Genomic DNA, 17,224 nt, shown 5'->3' on the forward strand with positions numbered 1-17,224 from the left:
GTTGGGTAACACCTTGCCATGCGATGACACCGGGGACCGAGGGGTGGGGGCAAGCAGTTTCGGTCGGGGCAACAGCAGAGGCACCCAAACTAATGATCACCTGCACCCTGAGCTGCTAAGTGGAGGAAGTCTGTGATTAGTTGACACCTCCAGCCAGGCTTTTGAAATTAAGCCGGCATGGAGCAGGGGGTGGATGACAGCTGCTTTATTCACAGCTGATATATAAAACGGAAAACACGGTCTGGGAATGGCATCAGGATGGTCCAGGTAAGGCACCACGGCGTTTTGGTAACGGTGGCCGCAGGGGCAGGTGGTGAATGCACATCGAGTCCCCGGGAGCCATCTGGGCTGGGAAGGGACGAAGGGTTTGGGCGATTTCCACCAAACTGGTGCAATAACCGATTGTTTCACACCCAGCTCACGATTCCACTCCGCTTTGTCCCCGCGGTGTTGGGTTTTGTTCTCGCCATTGTCCCCATGCTGGATCTGAGGGACACGGGGACCACGACGGTGACGGCACGCGGCCACTTCCAGAGCGGCGGAGCGCCGACAGGAATCCTCCCACCGCTGCAGCGCCCGCGAGCGCCTCGTGTCGGCAGGCAGCTCGGCTGCTCGCGCGGCGGCGGTTTGTTGGAGCGAAGCGCGCTGCCTCGGCGCGTCCTGGCGGCGCTGGGAGCACGAGGGCGAGTGAGCGACCCGGGCCAACCGTTCCCAGTGCTTTCCACCAAAGGAACACGGGTGTCCTCTGGGACAAGGGCGGCTGTGGAGCAGCCGCAGATGCTCTCGCGGTACGGGGTGGCAGCCTCGCTCTCCTTTCTGGGACCGCCTGCAGCCGAGTTTTGGCAAAATGACCGGCTGTGCAGACGTACAGTGGAGCTGTGACTCCCTCTGGTGCCTGCGCAGACACTTCTCAAGCAGCTTCAAGGATGTTTCTTCACACCGAGGGTGGAAGATTCGGGGTGCCCAGAGGGTGTTCGCAGCTCTGCTCCCCCAGCAGCCCTGTACAGAGCTGGGGGGGCACGGAGTGGGTCTGGGGGGGCCTGAGGTGAAGCTGGGCGCTGCCTGCAGGTGGAGCTCCGTGCCCCAGGCCGGGTCTCGGGGGCAGGTTTGGAAGTGAGATGGTCAACCCCGGAGTGGCTGCTCCTTGAGGACCAGGAGCAGCCCCCAGACAAATGATGGTGCATAGTCTCTGCCTGTTGGGAAGGGGATAATGGCAATTAACTCCTCGTTAGGCTGATTGCCCACATGTATTCAGCTTCGAAGCAGGGAGGAAACCCCATCCAAAGCCAGGTGTTAAATAAGGGAAGGACTGCAGGGAAAGCTGAGCTGTGCTGATGGGGTAAGTGGAATAGAGATGAAGAATTTTGTCCCTCGGCGCAGCAATTGCTGCAGTTTTTGCTAGAAACTTACTGCTCTGGGGCTGTGAAAGCCCTGTTTGGCTGAAGAAGGCTCTGCCCTGTGTGCTCGAGGGACCCTGTGCTGGTGATGTGCTGTCTGAGGTCAGTGGCAGCTGGCAGCTCGTTGCTTCACAGCCGGGGATTACGCTGATCTCTGCTGTCCTGCTGTGTGCTGGAGGATTTGTGACTCTTTGCTGTGTTGTTTTTTGGGTTGTTTTTTTTTTTCTTTTTTTTTTTTTTTTTTCCTGCAAAATTGGAGGTGTTTGTTTCTGTGGTGGGAATGGGGGCATGTTGTCTTTTGCTTTCATCCCTAAAATCTTGCTGGGGTCAGTGAGGCTGTGTGGCTTGGACATACGTAGTGAAAGCAAGATGTAAACCAGGGTTCAGAAGTTCATTTTGAACATTTAATGTTCATTTTGAACATAAATCTTTACAGGGCAGTGAGGAAGCAGATATAGGCCTGCAAACTCCAAGTCCTAAACTGGAAATACCCCTTTGTTGAGGTCAGACGCTGTCCTGGCTCCTGGGAAGGGGGGGAGGGAGAGCAGCAAAAGGAGCTGTGCCATTCAGGTGAGCTGCTCATCTCCCTCCTGAGCTGGGGAGCCCCATGCGTACCTGGGGTCATTCATTAACTTGTTGGCGCCAATCAGTGCTGGTGCCCAGCAAATCCTTGCCGCAAATAGTCCGACCTCACCTGCCGCCTCTCATTGCTCCTGGACCTGACGGTGATCCCCACCTCCAACATTGCCACAGGATCCGTGCTGCCCCATCCTGCAGCTGTGCGATGGTTAGCTGTGCCGCAGCTCACCTCTCGCCCTCTGGCATTGAGAGCAGCTTCTCACTATGCTGCCACCGTCCTCTGGCGGTGACACTGCGAGTGGGATGAACTCCTGCTCTGTTCCTCTGGTGATGAAGGCGTTGCTCAGTTGCCCACGGAGGCTTGCTGGGGCTCCGGATGCTGAGTTTCATTTAGTGACTCTGGAAACTCCTTCACAAAGTGAGCAGAGAGCACACTGCAGAGCTGCTAGATCTTCTCTCTCAGATTTTCCCTTTTGCAGAGTGTGATTCTATTTTATTTATTTTTAATTATTCCAGGTGTGACACGAATCCCCTGGGGCTCAGAACGTGGTGCAGTGCTGGGTGAGGCTCACCTCCCTGTGGGTCACTGCAGGGGTCGGCTGAGCCCAGAGCCCATCCCAGTTTGGGGCCGTGGCAGCACAGCATCGGGTGCAGCAAAGCAGGTGTCGGTGCTGTGGGGTCTGGGGGGAGCAACGCCTTCTTGTTGAGACGGTGCAGCTTTTGGTGAGGAGAAATAAAGAATAAATTCCAGTGCCGCGAAGACGAAGTGATGGTTGATAGCCCTTCTCCATAGGGCTCAGGGGTCTGTGCACGTGTCCCAGAAGCTTTCAGTCCCTGTGATTTCTGGGAGACAGTGATGGAAGGGAGGAAGTTCTTACAAAACCCGTGGAAACAGCACGGAAAGGAGGAGGCTCCCGTGGGTGTCGGTGCCGCAGTAGAGGCACAGCGGTGCGGTTCGTTTCCTCCTCCTCAGCTCGCTGTTTCCCCGGTTTTCTCCCATCTCCCCGCGATGGGCTCCGGAGGAAAGGAAGCCCTATCCCCTGTCCCAGATGCTCTGCCTGGGTTTTCTGGTGCTGTTGCTGGCTTTCGGCTCCTTTCTCTTCAGCATCCCCTCGCGCCTCTCCGTCACTTTCCCACCTTTATCCCGGCCCTCCCCGAAATGGGCAGCGCGGATTCCTGCGGTTGCTCATCTGCATTCAGCCTCCTCCCCGGCCGGCCCCGCTCCTCCCTCCCGCACCTCCGCGGCGTCGGGAAGAGCTGCGTGCGGGGCCGGCGCTGCGCCCTCCTCGGCTTCGGGGTTACGCGATCGTTATCGCTATTTTTTCCTTCCTCGCCCTTCCCCCTGTCCTTCAGCCGGCGCGGCGGAGCCTTGCGGCAGCGCTGGGGACTGAGGGACGCGGGAGGGACGAGGCCACCGCCGGGGCAGCGGGGCTCTGCGCTGAGCGTCGCTGCTGTGCGCCGGCCGCGCTCGGCGGGGAGACGCCTCTGGAGGACGGCGGTGCGGCCAGGCGGAGCGGGCGGCATCCCTGCGGCGTCACCGGCTGCGAGGGGACGCGGGACGCCCCGCACCGGGCCGAGCCGGCTCCCCGTGTCAGCGGGATGGAGGAGATGGTGGAGGAGGAGGAGCTGTGGCCGGAGCGGGATGATGGAGATGTGACCTCTGGACGGGGAGAAGAGGCGTGCGGGGCCCTGCAGCGGGCGGGGAGTGGGGAAGCGCTGATGGCCGAGCTCTCAGAGAGAGTGCAGGAGGTGGTGCGGAGCAGCGGCTGGTGGGAGAGGCACGGCGTGGACATCTGCATCCTCAGCTGCAGTCTCCTAGCGCTGCCAGCAGGTAAGAATCCCCCCCTCCAATAGGGGTCCCGCTGCCTTCTCGCTGCTTTCACATTGGTGATGCTGAGAGCAAGGGAGTTTGTTGGTGTTGGAAGCTTATTAGCAGCCTGTCAAGCTGTAACAAAACTGCAGTAAACCCTTTACCCGGTGCTGGGGCATCCTGACCTCGCTGGAGACCTGCGCTGTGTAACAAAGGGGAACTGGGGTGGGAAGGAGCTGTGCTTGCCCAGCAGCTGGGCAGGGAAACCCGCGGGGTTTGGGTGTGGATGCCCTGAGCAACGGCGGGTGAGGGGGAGCTGGGCTGGGCTCACGGGGCTGATTCTGCTTTTGAACACCTGGGACTACTGAAATCATCACAGAACTGCCTTTGTCCCCAGAAATATCCTGTCCTAGATGAGTCTGTAAATCTGTGTAGGCACAAAACTGCCGGCAAGTCTGTCCAACATATAGAGCGCCGTGGTTTTCACAGTGGGTTGTTCTCTCTTGCACACATCCTGGGGTTCCTCTGGTTTGCTCCTGAAGCTGAGCAGTCAGGGTGTGTAGGTTCCCTTGCTGGGATGGGAACAGCTGGGTGCCTCCCTAGCCGTGTCTGCTGCCATCGCAGCTGGGAGCTCAGCCACAAAGGGTGCTGTGCAGGGATACTGACTGGCTCAGGCAGTTCAAATACCTGTAATTATGTCTGAAAAACAAATTTAGGGCAGCAGTCAGTTGTTTTAGTGTGGCAACACCTCTCAGTCCTGGCTGTGTGTGGAGAAGTGATGACTGAGCTCCTGCCCCGGGCTTTTTCCACAGGATTTCTATGCCTGCGTTCAGCCCACGCCATCCCTTTCCTGGCAGGCGTCCTCACCCTCGGCGTGGGATATCACACCCTGGCTGTGAAGGGCAGCCACCTGGCCAGCCACAACGCCCTGACCAAGTCCAGGTCCTGGGGCAAAGTGTGGGCTGTCTTCTTCATTGAGGTGAGTGTGATTTGATGGCCCCCAAAAAACCCCATCAGCACCTCGCCACTGAGCACTGGGAATATTGCCCATGGAAGGGGGTGAGTGGTGGGGTGGTTTCTGCTCCGAGAAGAAATTTCTCCTAATACCCAACCTGAACTTCCTATTGTGCAACTTGAGGCCGTTACCTCTCGACCTTTCTCTCTCACCCAGTTTTGCTCAGCATTCACTGCCGAGCAGGCCAGCTACAACCACGTGAAGCTCCACCATGGCTACACCAATGTCATTGGCCTGGGGGACTCCAGCACCTGGAAGCTGCCTTTCCTGAACCGCTATGTCTATTTGTTCATCGCGCCGCTCGCCGTGCCCATCATAACCCCCCTGGTTGCACTAGGTGTGTGCCTTGGGCTGGGATGCTGGGCATGCTGAGCTCACTCACACCTCTCCTTTCTGCTGATGCTCAGAAATGCTTTGATCAAGCACTGAAAGCTCTGACAAAAGCTCTCATGAGCTTAAAGTGCCCCAGATTTGTTTCCCTTTAATTTGGATATCTGGCCATAGCAAGGTTTGGGTGGGTGGGTCAGTGGTGTTCGATGTGTGCACGGGGGTGGGATGGGCACAAGGAGCAGACAGAGCAGTGACTTGGAAGAAATAATAGTGCCGAGAACTGACTGAGGGAGAAGAGCCCAGGAACTACTGACAGACTATTGGAGCACTGCCCCTGGGCAAAGCTGGAAGTGGAGGCAGCCACTGGGCACTGGAGATGAGTGTGCATCCAAATGTCATAGCTCGAGTGTCCCATCACCTCCCTTAATGCTGGGATGGGGTCCTGCCATGGGGACACCTCCAACCCCCAAAACAAGCGTTATCGTACGGTCATGAGGTTGGAAAACATCACTGAGACCATGAAGTCCAACCCCAATCCATGCCTGCTAAGCCACATCACTAAGTTTGGGAGAAAGGGAGACAAAGAGCGGATGGGCCACCACCACGTTCCAGTTCTTTCTCTTCCTGGCACAGACTTGCTGAGGAACGTGGAGATGAGGGCTGCTCTCCGCACTGTCTGCCTCATGTCGCTGGGGCTGTGCTGCCATTACTGCCTGCTGCGCCACGTCTCGGGCTTCCAGTCGCCGTGGTCTGCCCTGCTCTGCATGCTGCTCACCCGCTCTCTCCTGGCCCACCCCTACATCCACGTGAACATATTCCAGGTGGGAATGAAGCTCTAAGAGGTCCCAGTGGTGCTGGGCATCTGCCTGACCTTGCAGACTGTCATCAGCTCAGGTTGAGCAATCCTGGCTGTAATCTCCGTTGTGCTGATGTAATGGGAGCACTGCAGGGGGAAAGGGGAAAGCCAGGGTGGTGGAGCAGGAAAGGCTGGGTGATGTCTCTCTGTGGCCCGTGGAGCTGGGGTGTTGGTGTGTTTTGCATATGGAGATGCAAATGGAGATGCAGCTCCTGGGCTGGAGGGAGGAGCCTGGCACAACAGCTTGGGGTTCTGCAGGGGCACAGGGCCTGAGGGTGGTAGACAGGTAGACACACAGGGCCTGTGTGTGCTGTGGGCTCACGGATAGGAGGGTGGAACGACCCAGTGTGCCTCTCCTGCAGCACATCGGCCTCCCCATGTTTGCAGCCGATCGGAAGCCCAAGCGCATTCAGCAGATGAGTCTGGGTGTGCTCAACCTGCCCCGCAATGCACTGCTTGACTGGTGCTTCGGCCACTCGCTCATCAGCTGCCATGTGGAGCACCACCTCTTCCCCAGCCTGTCTGACAACATGTGTCTCAAGGTGAGTCAGTCCCTGCCTCAGCGTGGTGTAGGGGTCCTCCTGCCTCTCCACGTGGGATGCATCTCACGTACCATGCAAACTGTTATGATTTCACCTGGGGTCCGTGCCGGGCTCCAATGGTTTTGGTTGTGCCCATCCTTGTGGCCTCAAGGGATGCATTGAAAATTTGGAATGCTGTCCTTGGCAGGAGGAGATTCAAAGGCTGGGATCTCCATTCCATAACACCTTATTTTCAATCTCATTTATGGATGAGAATGAAGCTGAGGAGGCTGCAGTGGGGCAGTTCATGTCACACTGGGGTGGGTAGGAGCGGCCCCTTGTCCCTCCCACCCCCATCGCATGGGGATGAACACAGGCACAAGTGGGAGCATGTGGGGCCGACCCTCATGAAAAGCCTCGTTAAGGAATCCTAATTCTACAAAGGCCAGGGGAACTCCCTGAATTGCTGCCATTGGATACCACCTTCCTCTTAATTTTCACAGCAAAGCTGTTGCAGCTGATGTGCCCTCCCGCACCCCACTGGGGATGGCTGCCTCCTCTGGGCAGGGCCGTGCTCTGGCCCAGCCTGCAAATGCAGAAAGTCCCTTTGTCTCCACAGATCAAACCTGTGGTGTCGCAGTACCTGAAGGAGAAGCGGCTGCCCTACAATGAAGACACCTATGGCTCCAGGCTCCTGCTCTTCCTGCAGAAATATGAGGAGCTGATGGTCCACGCACCGCCCATCACAGAGCTGGTGGGCATCCAGTGAGCTGGGGCCAACTGGCTGCAGGAAACATTCCTCCCGGTGTCCTGGTGCTGAGCAGCAGGCGCTGTGCAGGGACTGAGCGGGGGTCGTGCCCCTCTGGAGCTGCTTATGGACAGAGTTCGGTTCTGCCCGCACTGCTTTCATGCTTGGGAGGGTGAAGCAAAGCCTCATCGGCTGCGTCCTCGTTGGAAGCAGCAGATGGCAGGGCTGTGTCATCGTGTGCTGCCAGGGGTTGTGGAAAGATGTGGGGGGCAGGGGTTGTTACTGCCACTGTGCTTTACCTGGCTGGGATGGGGGAATCTGTCTCTTCTGGGAACATGGAATTGGCAAATTCAGCCCAAGGTGTTGAAGTGGATTTTTATTTCTGCTTTTTGTCATTGGAACAATTAATGTGGGGATCCCACGAGGAGGGCTGCAGGGCAGCTGTCCAGCCTGGACAGTGCTGGGGATGCTCAGCTTCTGCTTACAAAGGAGATTCCTGGCCCTGTGCTCAGCACCCCTGCTTTCTGCCCCTTTTTGTGGGTGCTGTTACTGTAGGGATTGGGACAATGATGCTGAAGGTACGAATGTCCTCTGAAGCTATGGGAAGCTGCTCTTCTCCGTGCAACTGTGCGAAAGGAGCATGCAGTGAAGCACAGGGCCAGCTGCCTGCCGCAGCAGGAACCAATTTCCAAGATGAGAAAGCATGTGGCTTTTACAACCCTTATTAAAACTAGCTTCTAGCGGTGAAATCGGCCTTAATTGCTTTTAAAAAGCCCTTTTAGTGCTTGTCTGTGTTGCCTTGGCAGCTGTATAACCCATAAGTATCTTCTGCGCCCGGTGGTGGGCCGGGCACTGGGGCTCCTGCTGCCCTGTGCGGGGGAATGAGGAGATGAAATGGTGGCTCTCCTGGGGTTGGAGCCGCCCTGTGCTGCCGCATCCTTTGCAGGAATGTTGTGTGTGCTCTGGGTTTGGTAGCACGGTCTCTATTGCACAGGAGGATGGTTTAATAACCCGTCTCTGAGCTCTCCTTCTCCTGGACGCTTTTGCAGCTCCTCTCTCTCGAAAATAAATAAAGAAATGCTGTTCAGAGTGGAAACTAACCGCGCTTCCCGCCCCGCCCGGGGTACCGTGGAGGCTTTAGCCATAGAGAGGGCCGGCCAGAACGGCGCCGAGACCTCCCTTCCCTCCCTTCCTCTCTATGCCCCTTCCGGCCAGCCGCACGCCTCCATTGGCTGTCCGCGCCGCGGGGGCGGGTTTATGCTAAGTACCGCCTCGCCATTGGTCGCGGGGAGGCGGCAGGCGGGATGGGACCGGGCGGTGCGTGCTGGAGGGGCGGCGGGGCCGGTGAGGGGCGCAGGGCGGGGGGAAGCGGGGCTGCGGCATCGGGCTGCAGGGCGCCGGGAGCGCGATGGAGGAGCCCGGGGAGCCACGTGCCTCGGTGGTCGCCGTGAGGGAGCGAGGCGGGGCGGGGCGAGGGGGCGGCTCCGAGAACGCCAACGCCAAGGCCGGGGAGGGGGGGGGGGGGCGCGGCTGCGACCTCGGTGCGGTTCCTCGGGTGTGTGGGACCGAGGGACAGAGAACGCGGCCGCGGGCTGCACTCCGCCATCGGCGAGGCGATCGATGGCGGCTCCCGCCCGCGCGGGTGCGTGCTGCGGGGCGGGGCGGGGAGCCGCGGGTCGGCCGGCCTCAGCCGCTCTGTCCCTTCTACCCGCAGGACTCCGGCGCTGGCTGTCCTCGCGTGCCCCGGCCCCGAGGATCTGCGTGGTGGGCAGCGGCCCCGCGGGGTTCTACACGGCTCAGCACATCCTGAAGGTAACGGGGCCGGGACTGGGGCCGACGGAGGGGTCTGGGAGCTCCGGGGATGTGGGAGCGGTTCTGTGGGCACCTCTCCTTACTGCGGCTCGGAGCGGCCCTGGCCCTGCGGAGTCATCCTTTCTCTGTGGGGCTGGGACGGGCTGCGCTGCCCTGGGTCATTTGGGCCAAAATACAGCCTGGCCCTGTTGCTGTGAGTTATGACCCGGTGATGCCAAAGGATGAAATGCCTCCCTATGAGAACAGTCTGAGAAAGCTGGGTCTGTTCAGCCTGGAGAAGGGAAGGCTCCGGGGACAACCGAGAGAGGCCTTCAGTATTTAAAAGGGGGCTATAAGAGAGGAGGCAGACACCTTAGCAGGGTCTGTTGTGACAGGACAAGGGGAAACGTTTTAAAACTAAAAGAGAGGAGAATTGGTTGGATATAAGGAACAGTTTTTTACATGGGTAATGGGGCAGAAGGGTAATCCTTTGCCCTGCAGGTGTTAGTGCTTCAGCTGATCCCTGATGGGAAATGAGACTGTAATATAAAACTGATCTGCTGGTACTGACCAGAGGTACATCAGCTTAATCCCAGCATTAAACTGCTCTGTGATGTCTGTGATATGTCTTGGAAATTAGCTGTTGCTAAGCCTCAGGGACAAATTTCAGGGCTGCCTAATCTCCAGGAAGAAGCTGACTAAAAATAAAAGATAGCAAGAGCCTTACAACAAAACATCTGCGTAAAGCTGTGGCCCAGACCTGGAGGTGACTCAGCTCAGGGTGCCCTCAGGCTCTTGGCACATCTTAGCCAGCACAGAGGGGGCTGTGTTTGGTGCCCTTTGCCCAGCAAGGCAGCCACGAGGTCAGCATAGAGGCAGGGCTGTGGGATGAGAGTGAGGAGAGAGCCCCAGAAAAGTACTGTTATTGGCTTTACATTCTCTGTTGCGTCTTGCAGTCTGAGCTGGCAGGGGCAGGTAATGACTTGTGTGCAAAGGACCTTTTTAAGAGTCTGGAACAGATGACTTCCCTTCTCTTCACCAGTTTCTGGCTACAGGATTTTTGTGCAGCATTCCCTCTTGCCCTGCATTTCCCCCAGCAGTGGGCGAGCAGTGTGTGTCCCTCCTGAGCTGCTGGGCTTCACGAGGCCTTTCCTCATTCCTTAACCTTTACTCTCCTTTAGCACCATGACCTGGCACAAGTGGACATCTATGAGAAGCTGCCTGTTCCATTTGGGCTCGTCCGTTTTGGAGTGGCACCGGATCACCCTGAAGTGAAGGTCAGTGCTGACTTCTTCCCTTGCCCACGTGTTGGAATGTGGTGGTGAGCGCAGGCCAGGCAGCTGGCCTCATGGCTCGCTATGATCAGGGGCTGCTGTGTTGAAGTAGTCCTTCAGTGTCTTCAGAGCCTTAATCTCTTTGCCCATACTGAGGCTGTGGCCTGGAGATAGACAAGAACTGGCTTCAGGGCTCTGAATACAGGGTCAGAAACACTGTCTGTGTGATGGCAAGTGCTGCTCTGAGATTGGCTCCCTGCATTGGTGAGGCTGGCCTGCAACAACAGCAAGGAGCACTGGGCTGCATCAAAAGCAGTGTGGCCAGCAGGGCGGGGAGGTGATCTTACCCCTCTGCTCTGTGCTGGTGGGGCCTCTTCTGTGAGGTGACCTGATAGCAGCCTGCAGTATCCAAAAGAAAGCTATAGGAAAGAAGGGGACAGACTCTTAAGCAGGATATGTGATGATAGAACAAAGGGAAATGGTTTCAAGCTCAAAAAGAGTAGATTTAGGTTGGATGTAAGGAAAAAATCTTTTATGGCGAGGCTGGTGAGGCACTGGAACAGGCTGCACAGAGATGTGGTGGATGCCAGAACACTTTGTGCTGATGGATGTTCATCTATCCCGCAGTGCTGCAGCAGTGGCACTGACTGCTCCTCTTGTGCTCTGCCCTAGCCTGGGTGTGCTGAGACCTTACTTGGTGTCAGTGATTGGAAAAATGTGGATCTGCTGTGGGGATGATGGAGCTGGGATGTGGGTGCATACCTGAGTGAGGAGAAGTTGAATCAAGGAGCTCTTTTAAATCAGTCATTTTCCTTTGCCTTGCAGTGAGTGAGAATTGTGTGGAGAGATAGATGTTGTATCTGAGGTGGAGGTGGTTGCAGTGGGAGGACGAGGAGATCCAGACACAGCAATATTTTGTCATGGTTACCCCATTTAATCTCAGGAGATTGTCAGACCAAAATGCATGCATTTTTTTATCTGAAAAATGGGAGGTATGGATGTAAAGTATGTACATGGTTTTGGGGTAACTTCATTCCGCTGTCTCTGTCTGCTTGTACCAGCAGTGGCTCTGCTGATCAGCCTCAGTCACTCAGAAGAAAGGACTTGGGCTGCTTCCTCCCTTGGTGTAGTGGCTTTCAGGAAGACTTGAAACCAGTAGGGTCGGGCAGGCAGCACCCTGAGTGGAAGGGGTTGTTTGACAGGGCTCCCTTGCAAGCCTCACCTTGTGAAGGGGCGTTCTCCTACAGCAGGCTTTATTCAGGGAGGGGCTGAGGGTATTAAAATGGTCCCATCTCCTCCAGGTGGGTGCAAAAAGTCGGTTTTTGTTTCCACAGGGGGAGGTGGAAACTGTGCCAAGCTGCCTCTCTGTTTGTCTGACAGTGAGTGAGTTATCTGTGAGTGCTGACGGATAAGAGCCTCAGAATAACCAAATCAAAGACAGGGAGAAACGTTTCAAGGCCGAGAGGAATGGGGGCAGCGTCCTCCTGTGAGTGTGGACCTTGGACCAGCTGTGGTCTGAACATAATGTCGCTTGTTTGATCTGTTTGATCTTGGCAGAATGTGATCAACACGTTCACGCAGACCGCGCGTTCGGAGCGCTGCGCCTACTATGGCAATGTCACCGTGGGCAGGGACGTCACAGTGGGAGAGCTGCAGCAGGCGTACCATGCCGTGGTGCTGGTGAGTGAGGAGGGCAGCCATGGGGTGTCCGGCAGAGCAATTGCCAGAAGGGCAGACTGGTGTTTCGGTGCTGAACCCTGCACGCGCCGGCTTTTCTGTGTCTGTGTTCCTAGAGTTACGGTGCTGAAGACAACCGGGTTTTGGGGATCCCAGGGGAAAACCTGTGTGGGGTTTACTCAGCCCGAGCCTTTGTGGGCTGGTACAACGGACTGCCTGAGAACCGGGGTGTGAGTACGGCCGTTTGTTGCCCTGCCTTTCCTTCCCATGCTGTATCTGAACGCTGACATCCAGCTCCAGATTAAATCCTGGAAGGCCTGCCATTGCAAAAGATTAGCAAGAGCCACGTCAAATCCTTCTTAGATGGTAGAAATGTGAACAATTTGCACATCAGTGAGAGCAGATTAACTGGCTCTGTAGGTTGGCAGTGTATTTTGGCCGGGACCCGCAGAAGGGAATTTGGGTGGTAGGCGTGGGTCCAGGGGGATGGATGTCATGGAGGCCTGGTGAGTTTGCTCATGGAAGGGCCTTCTGCTCCCTGCAGCTGAAGCCTGACCTAAGCTGTGAAACAGCGCTGATCCTGGGCCATGGCAACGTGGCTCTGGATGTCGCCCGCATCCTCCTTTCTCCACTGGATTTCCTCAGGGTGAGTTGGGGTGCCATGAAGGTGGGGAGTGACCCAGAGTTGCTCTCTGCTGGGTGGGTGCTGGACTTCTCTGGTTTCAGCCAACTCTGAGGAGAGAGAGCGAGCTGTTTCTGCTGAGAATATACTTCCTGAGCCCTATTTGCCTTTGGGCTCTTTCACCAGGGAAAGCTGTTGCCCCACAATCCATAAGGTATGAACAAATGTATGGAGCCATTCTAGTGCCTAAAAAGTTGAGCTTTATTTCTTACAAGAATTAAAGGAGGAGCTCCTCGCTCTTTTCTACCGCCAAACCTTAGGCTTCTTCTGCTTGCTTCTTTTCCTGCTGTTGCTGTGGGCAGCAGCCAGGCTCCCGATGGCAGCACTGGAGACACTGGTTGCTGTGTGCTGGTCCAAGCCAGTGGGCCTCTTCTGCTGCTGTGCTCCCCTACAGGCAGCTGGTGTGCTTTGGCTGCTCTGCACAGCTGTTGCCCCAGATGTTAGCAGCAAGGGCTCTCCCTCCTGGAGAGCTGCCATGAGGTTGGTTACAGCTGTGCAGCAAGTTCCTGTATTAATGTCTAAATTAAAAAAAAAAAAAAAAAAAAAAGCCAACAATACAAATTGGAGGCTCTGGCAACGAGTAGCAGTTCTTTGTGTTTGTGCTTGGAGCTGCCTGGGTCAAGCAGGCATTGATTTAAGCAGTGTATTGTAGTGGGTTTCACTTAGGTGCCTGTATATCCTGAAATGGGAGATGACCCAACAAAACTACAAGCACTCCAAAATAAAGATCACTGGAAGGCTTTGTTAGACCCGTGGTTAACCTGCGTGTGGCGAGTGGCCGGGGGCAACCTCTTGAGGTGTTGGCTCATTGCCTCGCACGGTGTAGCCTCAGAGAGTTCAGTGATGAGGGTCTGGCTGTTCGAATAGCTTTGTGCAAAGGCAGATGAGTTGCTTTCCATCCTTGTCCAGGCTCTGTACGTATGGCCTGCTTTTCTGCTGATTTTTTTCACCTTCAGAGGCTGTGCCTTCCTCTTGTTCCCCCCAGATCTGACCTCATCCCACTCTCCTGTCACATGTCTTTGTCCTGCAGAAGACAGACATCACTGAGTGCTCCTTGGCAGCTCTAGCCTGCAGCAAGGTGAAGCGCGTGTGGCTGGCTGGGAGAAGGGGGCCTCTCCAAGTTGCTTTCACTATCAAGGTAAGGCTCTCTCTCTGGAGGGGGTGCTGGAGGGCAGTGTTCTCCTCAGAGTTGGACCCCAGGCTGCCCTTCTCCATTGGGGAGAGGCAGTCTGTCAATGGATGTGTGAGACACCCACTTCCTGCAGCCATTTGCTGGCTCCCGGTCTGGACTTGCCTGGGGCTGTTGGGTGGCATCTCTGCATCAGAGGTAACATCTCCCTGCCTGCAATTCCCAGGAGCTGCGTGAGATGATAAATCTGCCTGGTACCCAACCTGTCCTGAACCCCGCTGACTTCACAGGCCTCGAAAATGCTGTTAAAGGTGAGGAAAGTGTGTCGTGTTCCTCCAGACAGGGACTCACCTCGACAGACAAACATTCAAGAGTGTTCTGGAGGTGCTCAGAACGTGCATCAGAGAAATTCTTGCTGTGTGCATGGCATGTGAGAGGCAGGTGGTGTGGCTTGTTCTCAGAGTGATGGGAGGCCTCAGAGAGCAGGGAGCAGCCTATTTCTCTGTTTCCACAGCAGCGTTGTTTCTTGGAATATAGTAGCTGTCTGAGTGATGAGGGCAGGAGGCTTGGGATGTCTGAGAGAGCCTTGCATGAGAGGTCTCAAGGCTTTTGATTTAAAAGCCTCCTGCAGAGTGAGAAAGAAAAAGCACTGAGCTCAGGGATGTCCAGAGACTTGCTCTTCTCCACAGGCTGCTGCCTCCGAGTGCCAGCAGGGCAGCAGCATTACAAGCTTTGATTTGTGTGTCCCACTGGCCTCAAGCCTCAGGAGCTCTCCTGGTCACTTTGACTTCCCATTTGTCATCTCAAAGGCGCTGAACCCCCTGCTGCATGACGAACTCCAAATGGACATTCACACATCACTGAGAACTGCCTTGATGTGGCCATGCCGTGTCCTCAGGGGCTTTGCTGACATTCCTTTCTGACCTGAAGGTCTCTCTCTTTCTCTCTCTCTCTTCTTAGATGCCCCCAGGCCCAGGAAACGACTGACTGAGCTGATGATCAAAACGGCCCTGGAGAAGCCCAGGGAGAAGGCAGCAGTCCCCCGGCAGTGGGGCTTGAAGTTCCAGCGTAGCCCCCAGGAGGTGCTGCCCACCGCCGATGGGACGCGGGTGAGGGGCGTCCGCATGGCCCTGACCCGCTTGGAGGTACGGCTGCAGGGTCCTCCTGGGTGCCAGACTGGCCGTAGCAGAGCTGGGGATGGAGCAGTACATCCCCGTAGCCCTTGGCAGCCGTTGTCTATAAGATGACTTCACAACCTCTCGCTGTTTGGAGAGGCTCATGGTGGCTGCCTTAGAAGCTGGTTCTACCACCAAGAGCCGCTCCGTTTTTAAAGCGGCTCTTTCCCATCGCTGCTGCAGAACGGCCTTTAGCAGTTTCCCTGAGGATGAAGGGTACCTGAAGTCCCTGTGCTCTTCGTCTGGTGACTGTCTTATCGTCAGCAGCCTCTTCCCTCTCTCAGGGCTTAGGTGACTCTGCCAAAGCTGTCCCCACTGGAGACGTGGAGGAGCTGGAGTGCGGGCTGGTGCTCAGCAGCATTGGCTACCGGAGCCTGCCCCTGGAGCCAGCGGTGCCTTTCGACGCCCAGCACGGCATTATCCCCAACAGCCTGGGCAGAGTGAGGGGTGTTCCAGGTCTGTACCACAGACGCCCCTGGATGTGTGTGGAGCGTGGCTGGTGTGCTGAGGGCTTTGAGTTGGGAAGCCTTGCTCGCCGAGGGCACCAATACACGGCAGCTGTGCAGAAAACAGAAAATCAGCTCCTTCTGTCAGACTTAAAAACCCGTCCCAGTCCCAGCTAACATTAGAGGCGTGCGGTTTTTAGCAAACAGCTCTCAAGGACATGTTTATTTTTTGTTTTATTAGGCCTTGGAGTCTTGTTACTGAAGCCGTACAGCCCATTTGGCTGCTTGGTGCTAGTCTGGAGGTGCACAGGTTCCTGTGACAGCACTCTCAGAGCACTGTACTCTGTCCCCAAAGCAGGGGTGCATCGTGCTGCTGTCTGCAGCTTGATGTGACATCCAAAGCTGGGACAGGGCAAGAACCTGCATCCACGAGGGTCCGTGGTCCTGTGCCAGACTGAGCCTGGCTGCTGTGTGTGCCCCTGCAGGTCTGTACTGCAGTGGGTGGGTGAAGAGAGGACCTGTGGGAGTGATCATCACCACCATGAATGACAGCTTTGACACTGCCCAGTCTGTGCTGGAGGATCTCCAAGGGGGTGTGCTGGATGTGACCGTCTCCAGAGAAGGTTTTGGGGCTGTGGGTAGCATCCTGCGTAGTCGAGGTGAGTGTGTGTCAGCCTCTAGCAGCTAGCATGAAGCGTGGCGGAGACAGATCCTGGATCTGGGTATCCTGGGGCAGTGAGTCCAACGTGCCGCCTTTGGGAGCCAAGCAGAGAAAGGGGTTGTGCTGCTATTTTGCCGTTCTGAAGTGCGGGGAGAGCAGGGCTTGGATTCTCAGAAAGTCAGCGTCGTTGCTATGGTTAATGACCACTTTCTGGGAAAGGCCATTAAGAGCAGCATGGGCCATGGACACAATGTCACTGTCAGTGGTGTAGACAGTGAGTTGTTGCTCTTGAATGGTTTTCCTAGCAATCCTTCCAGGCAAATTGGGGAAAAGATTAAAATGCCTGAGAGAGTCATTTACTGCTGCAGTGTTTAAAGGCATTCAATTAAAATGTGTGTTTGCCTCTTAACTGTCTGAGGCTTAACAGTAACTGGAAGTGTTTTGTAAGTGCTTTGTCCCCTACGGTGATGCTGTGCTCACTGTTGTTATGGCTCGCAAAGGTCTGACTAATCAGATTTGACTGGAACCCACATGTCTCTCCTCCTGGTGCTCGGAATTATTATTCCTGTGCGATGCTAAAGTCTGACGCCGTGTTGGAAAAGGGCAGGGTTTTCATGCACGTCAGGTCCCTGCTAATGGGGAGGTGAGGCTGAACTCATTTTCACTTGGTTGATGCCTCAGTCCTGTCTCTCACCATCACCCCAGGGATCCGTCCTGTTTCCTTCTCGGACTGGGAGAAGATAGATGCTGCCGAGGTGGCAAGAGGGAAAGCTGCTGGCAAACCCCGGGAGAAGATAGTAGATCCTCAGGAGATGCTGCAGCTGATCGGCCACTGAAGCTGCAGGGATGGCCCACACAGAACTGTCAGGGGCAGCACCAGGCTGGTTGCCGACCTGGGAACGAACGTGGCACTGGGGACCTGCTGGTAACAATGAACTCTGCCTTCCCTGAGTGAGTGACTCAGAACGGCTGGGGCTGTGGGCTGGCCCCACATCTCTGCTCCAGCTGTGGCTCCTAGGGGTGATTCGTGTTGCCTGGGTGCTTCTGGCATTGGCAGATTGGTCAGAGCAGTGAGATGTGTGCTTGGCAGGAACCTTGGCCTCACGCTGCACCCATGGCAAGAAGCACAGAGA

At 56.1% G+C, this 17,224-nt stretch overlaps 2 protein-coding genes across 2 annotated transcripts; both read left to right on the top strand.

Moving 5' to 3' along the window:
- Positions 1–477: 477 nt before the first annotated feature.
- Positions 478–7,277, top strand: FADS6 (fatty acid desaturase 6; the record flags this gene model as incomplete). The annotated part of the gene is made up of 7 exons (XM_079544239.1): positions 478–865; positions 3,082–3,807; positions 4,599–4,765; positions 4,958–5,138; positions 5,765–5,952; positions 6,350–6,529; positions 7,128–7,277. The coding sequence occupies 7 exons, from the start codon at positions 478–480 to the stop codon at positions 7,275–7,277; spliced, it is 1,980 nt and encodes a 659-aa protein (XP_079400365.1).
- Positions 7,278–8,560: 1,283 nt separating this feature from the next.
- On the top strand, positions 8,561–16,927 carry FDXR (ferredoxin reductase; the record flags this gene model as incomplete). Its single annotated transcript, XM_079544319.1, has 13 exons — positions 8,561–8,600; positions 8,971–9,068; positions 10,090–10,146; positions 10,229–10,324; positions 11,879–12,001; positions 12,115–12,228; positions 12,543–12,644; positions 13,711–13,818; positions 14,036–14,120; positions 14,770–14,954; positions 15,269–15,440; positions 15,916–16,089; positions 16,797–16,927. The coding sequence occupies 13 exons, from the start codon at positions 8,561–8,563 to the stop codon at positions 16,925–16,927; spliced, it is 1,485 nt and encodes a 494-aa protein (XP_079400445.1).
- Positions 16,928–17,224: the final 297 nt, after the last annotated feature.

The sequence above is a fragment of the Tetrao urogallus genome (assembly GCF_951394365.1).
Source record: "Tetrao urogallus genome assembly, chromosome: 18".
NCBI lineage: Eukaryota > Metazoa > Chordata > Aves > Galliformes > Phasianidae > Tetrao > Tetrao urogallus.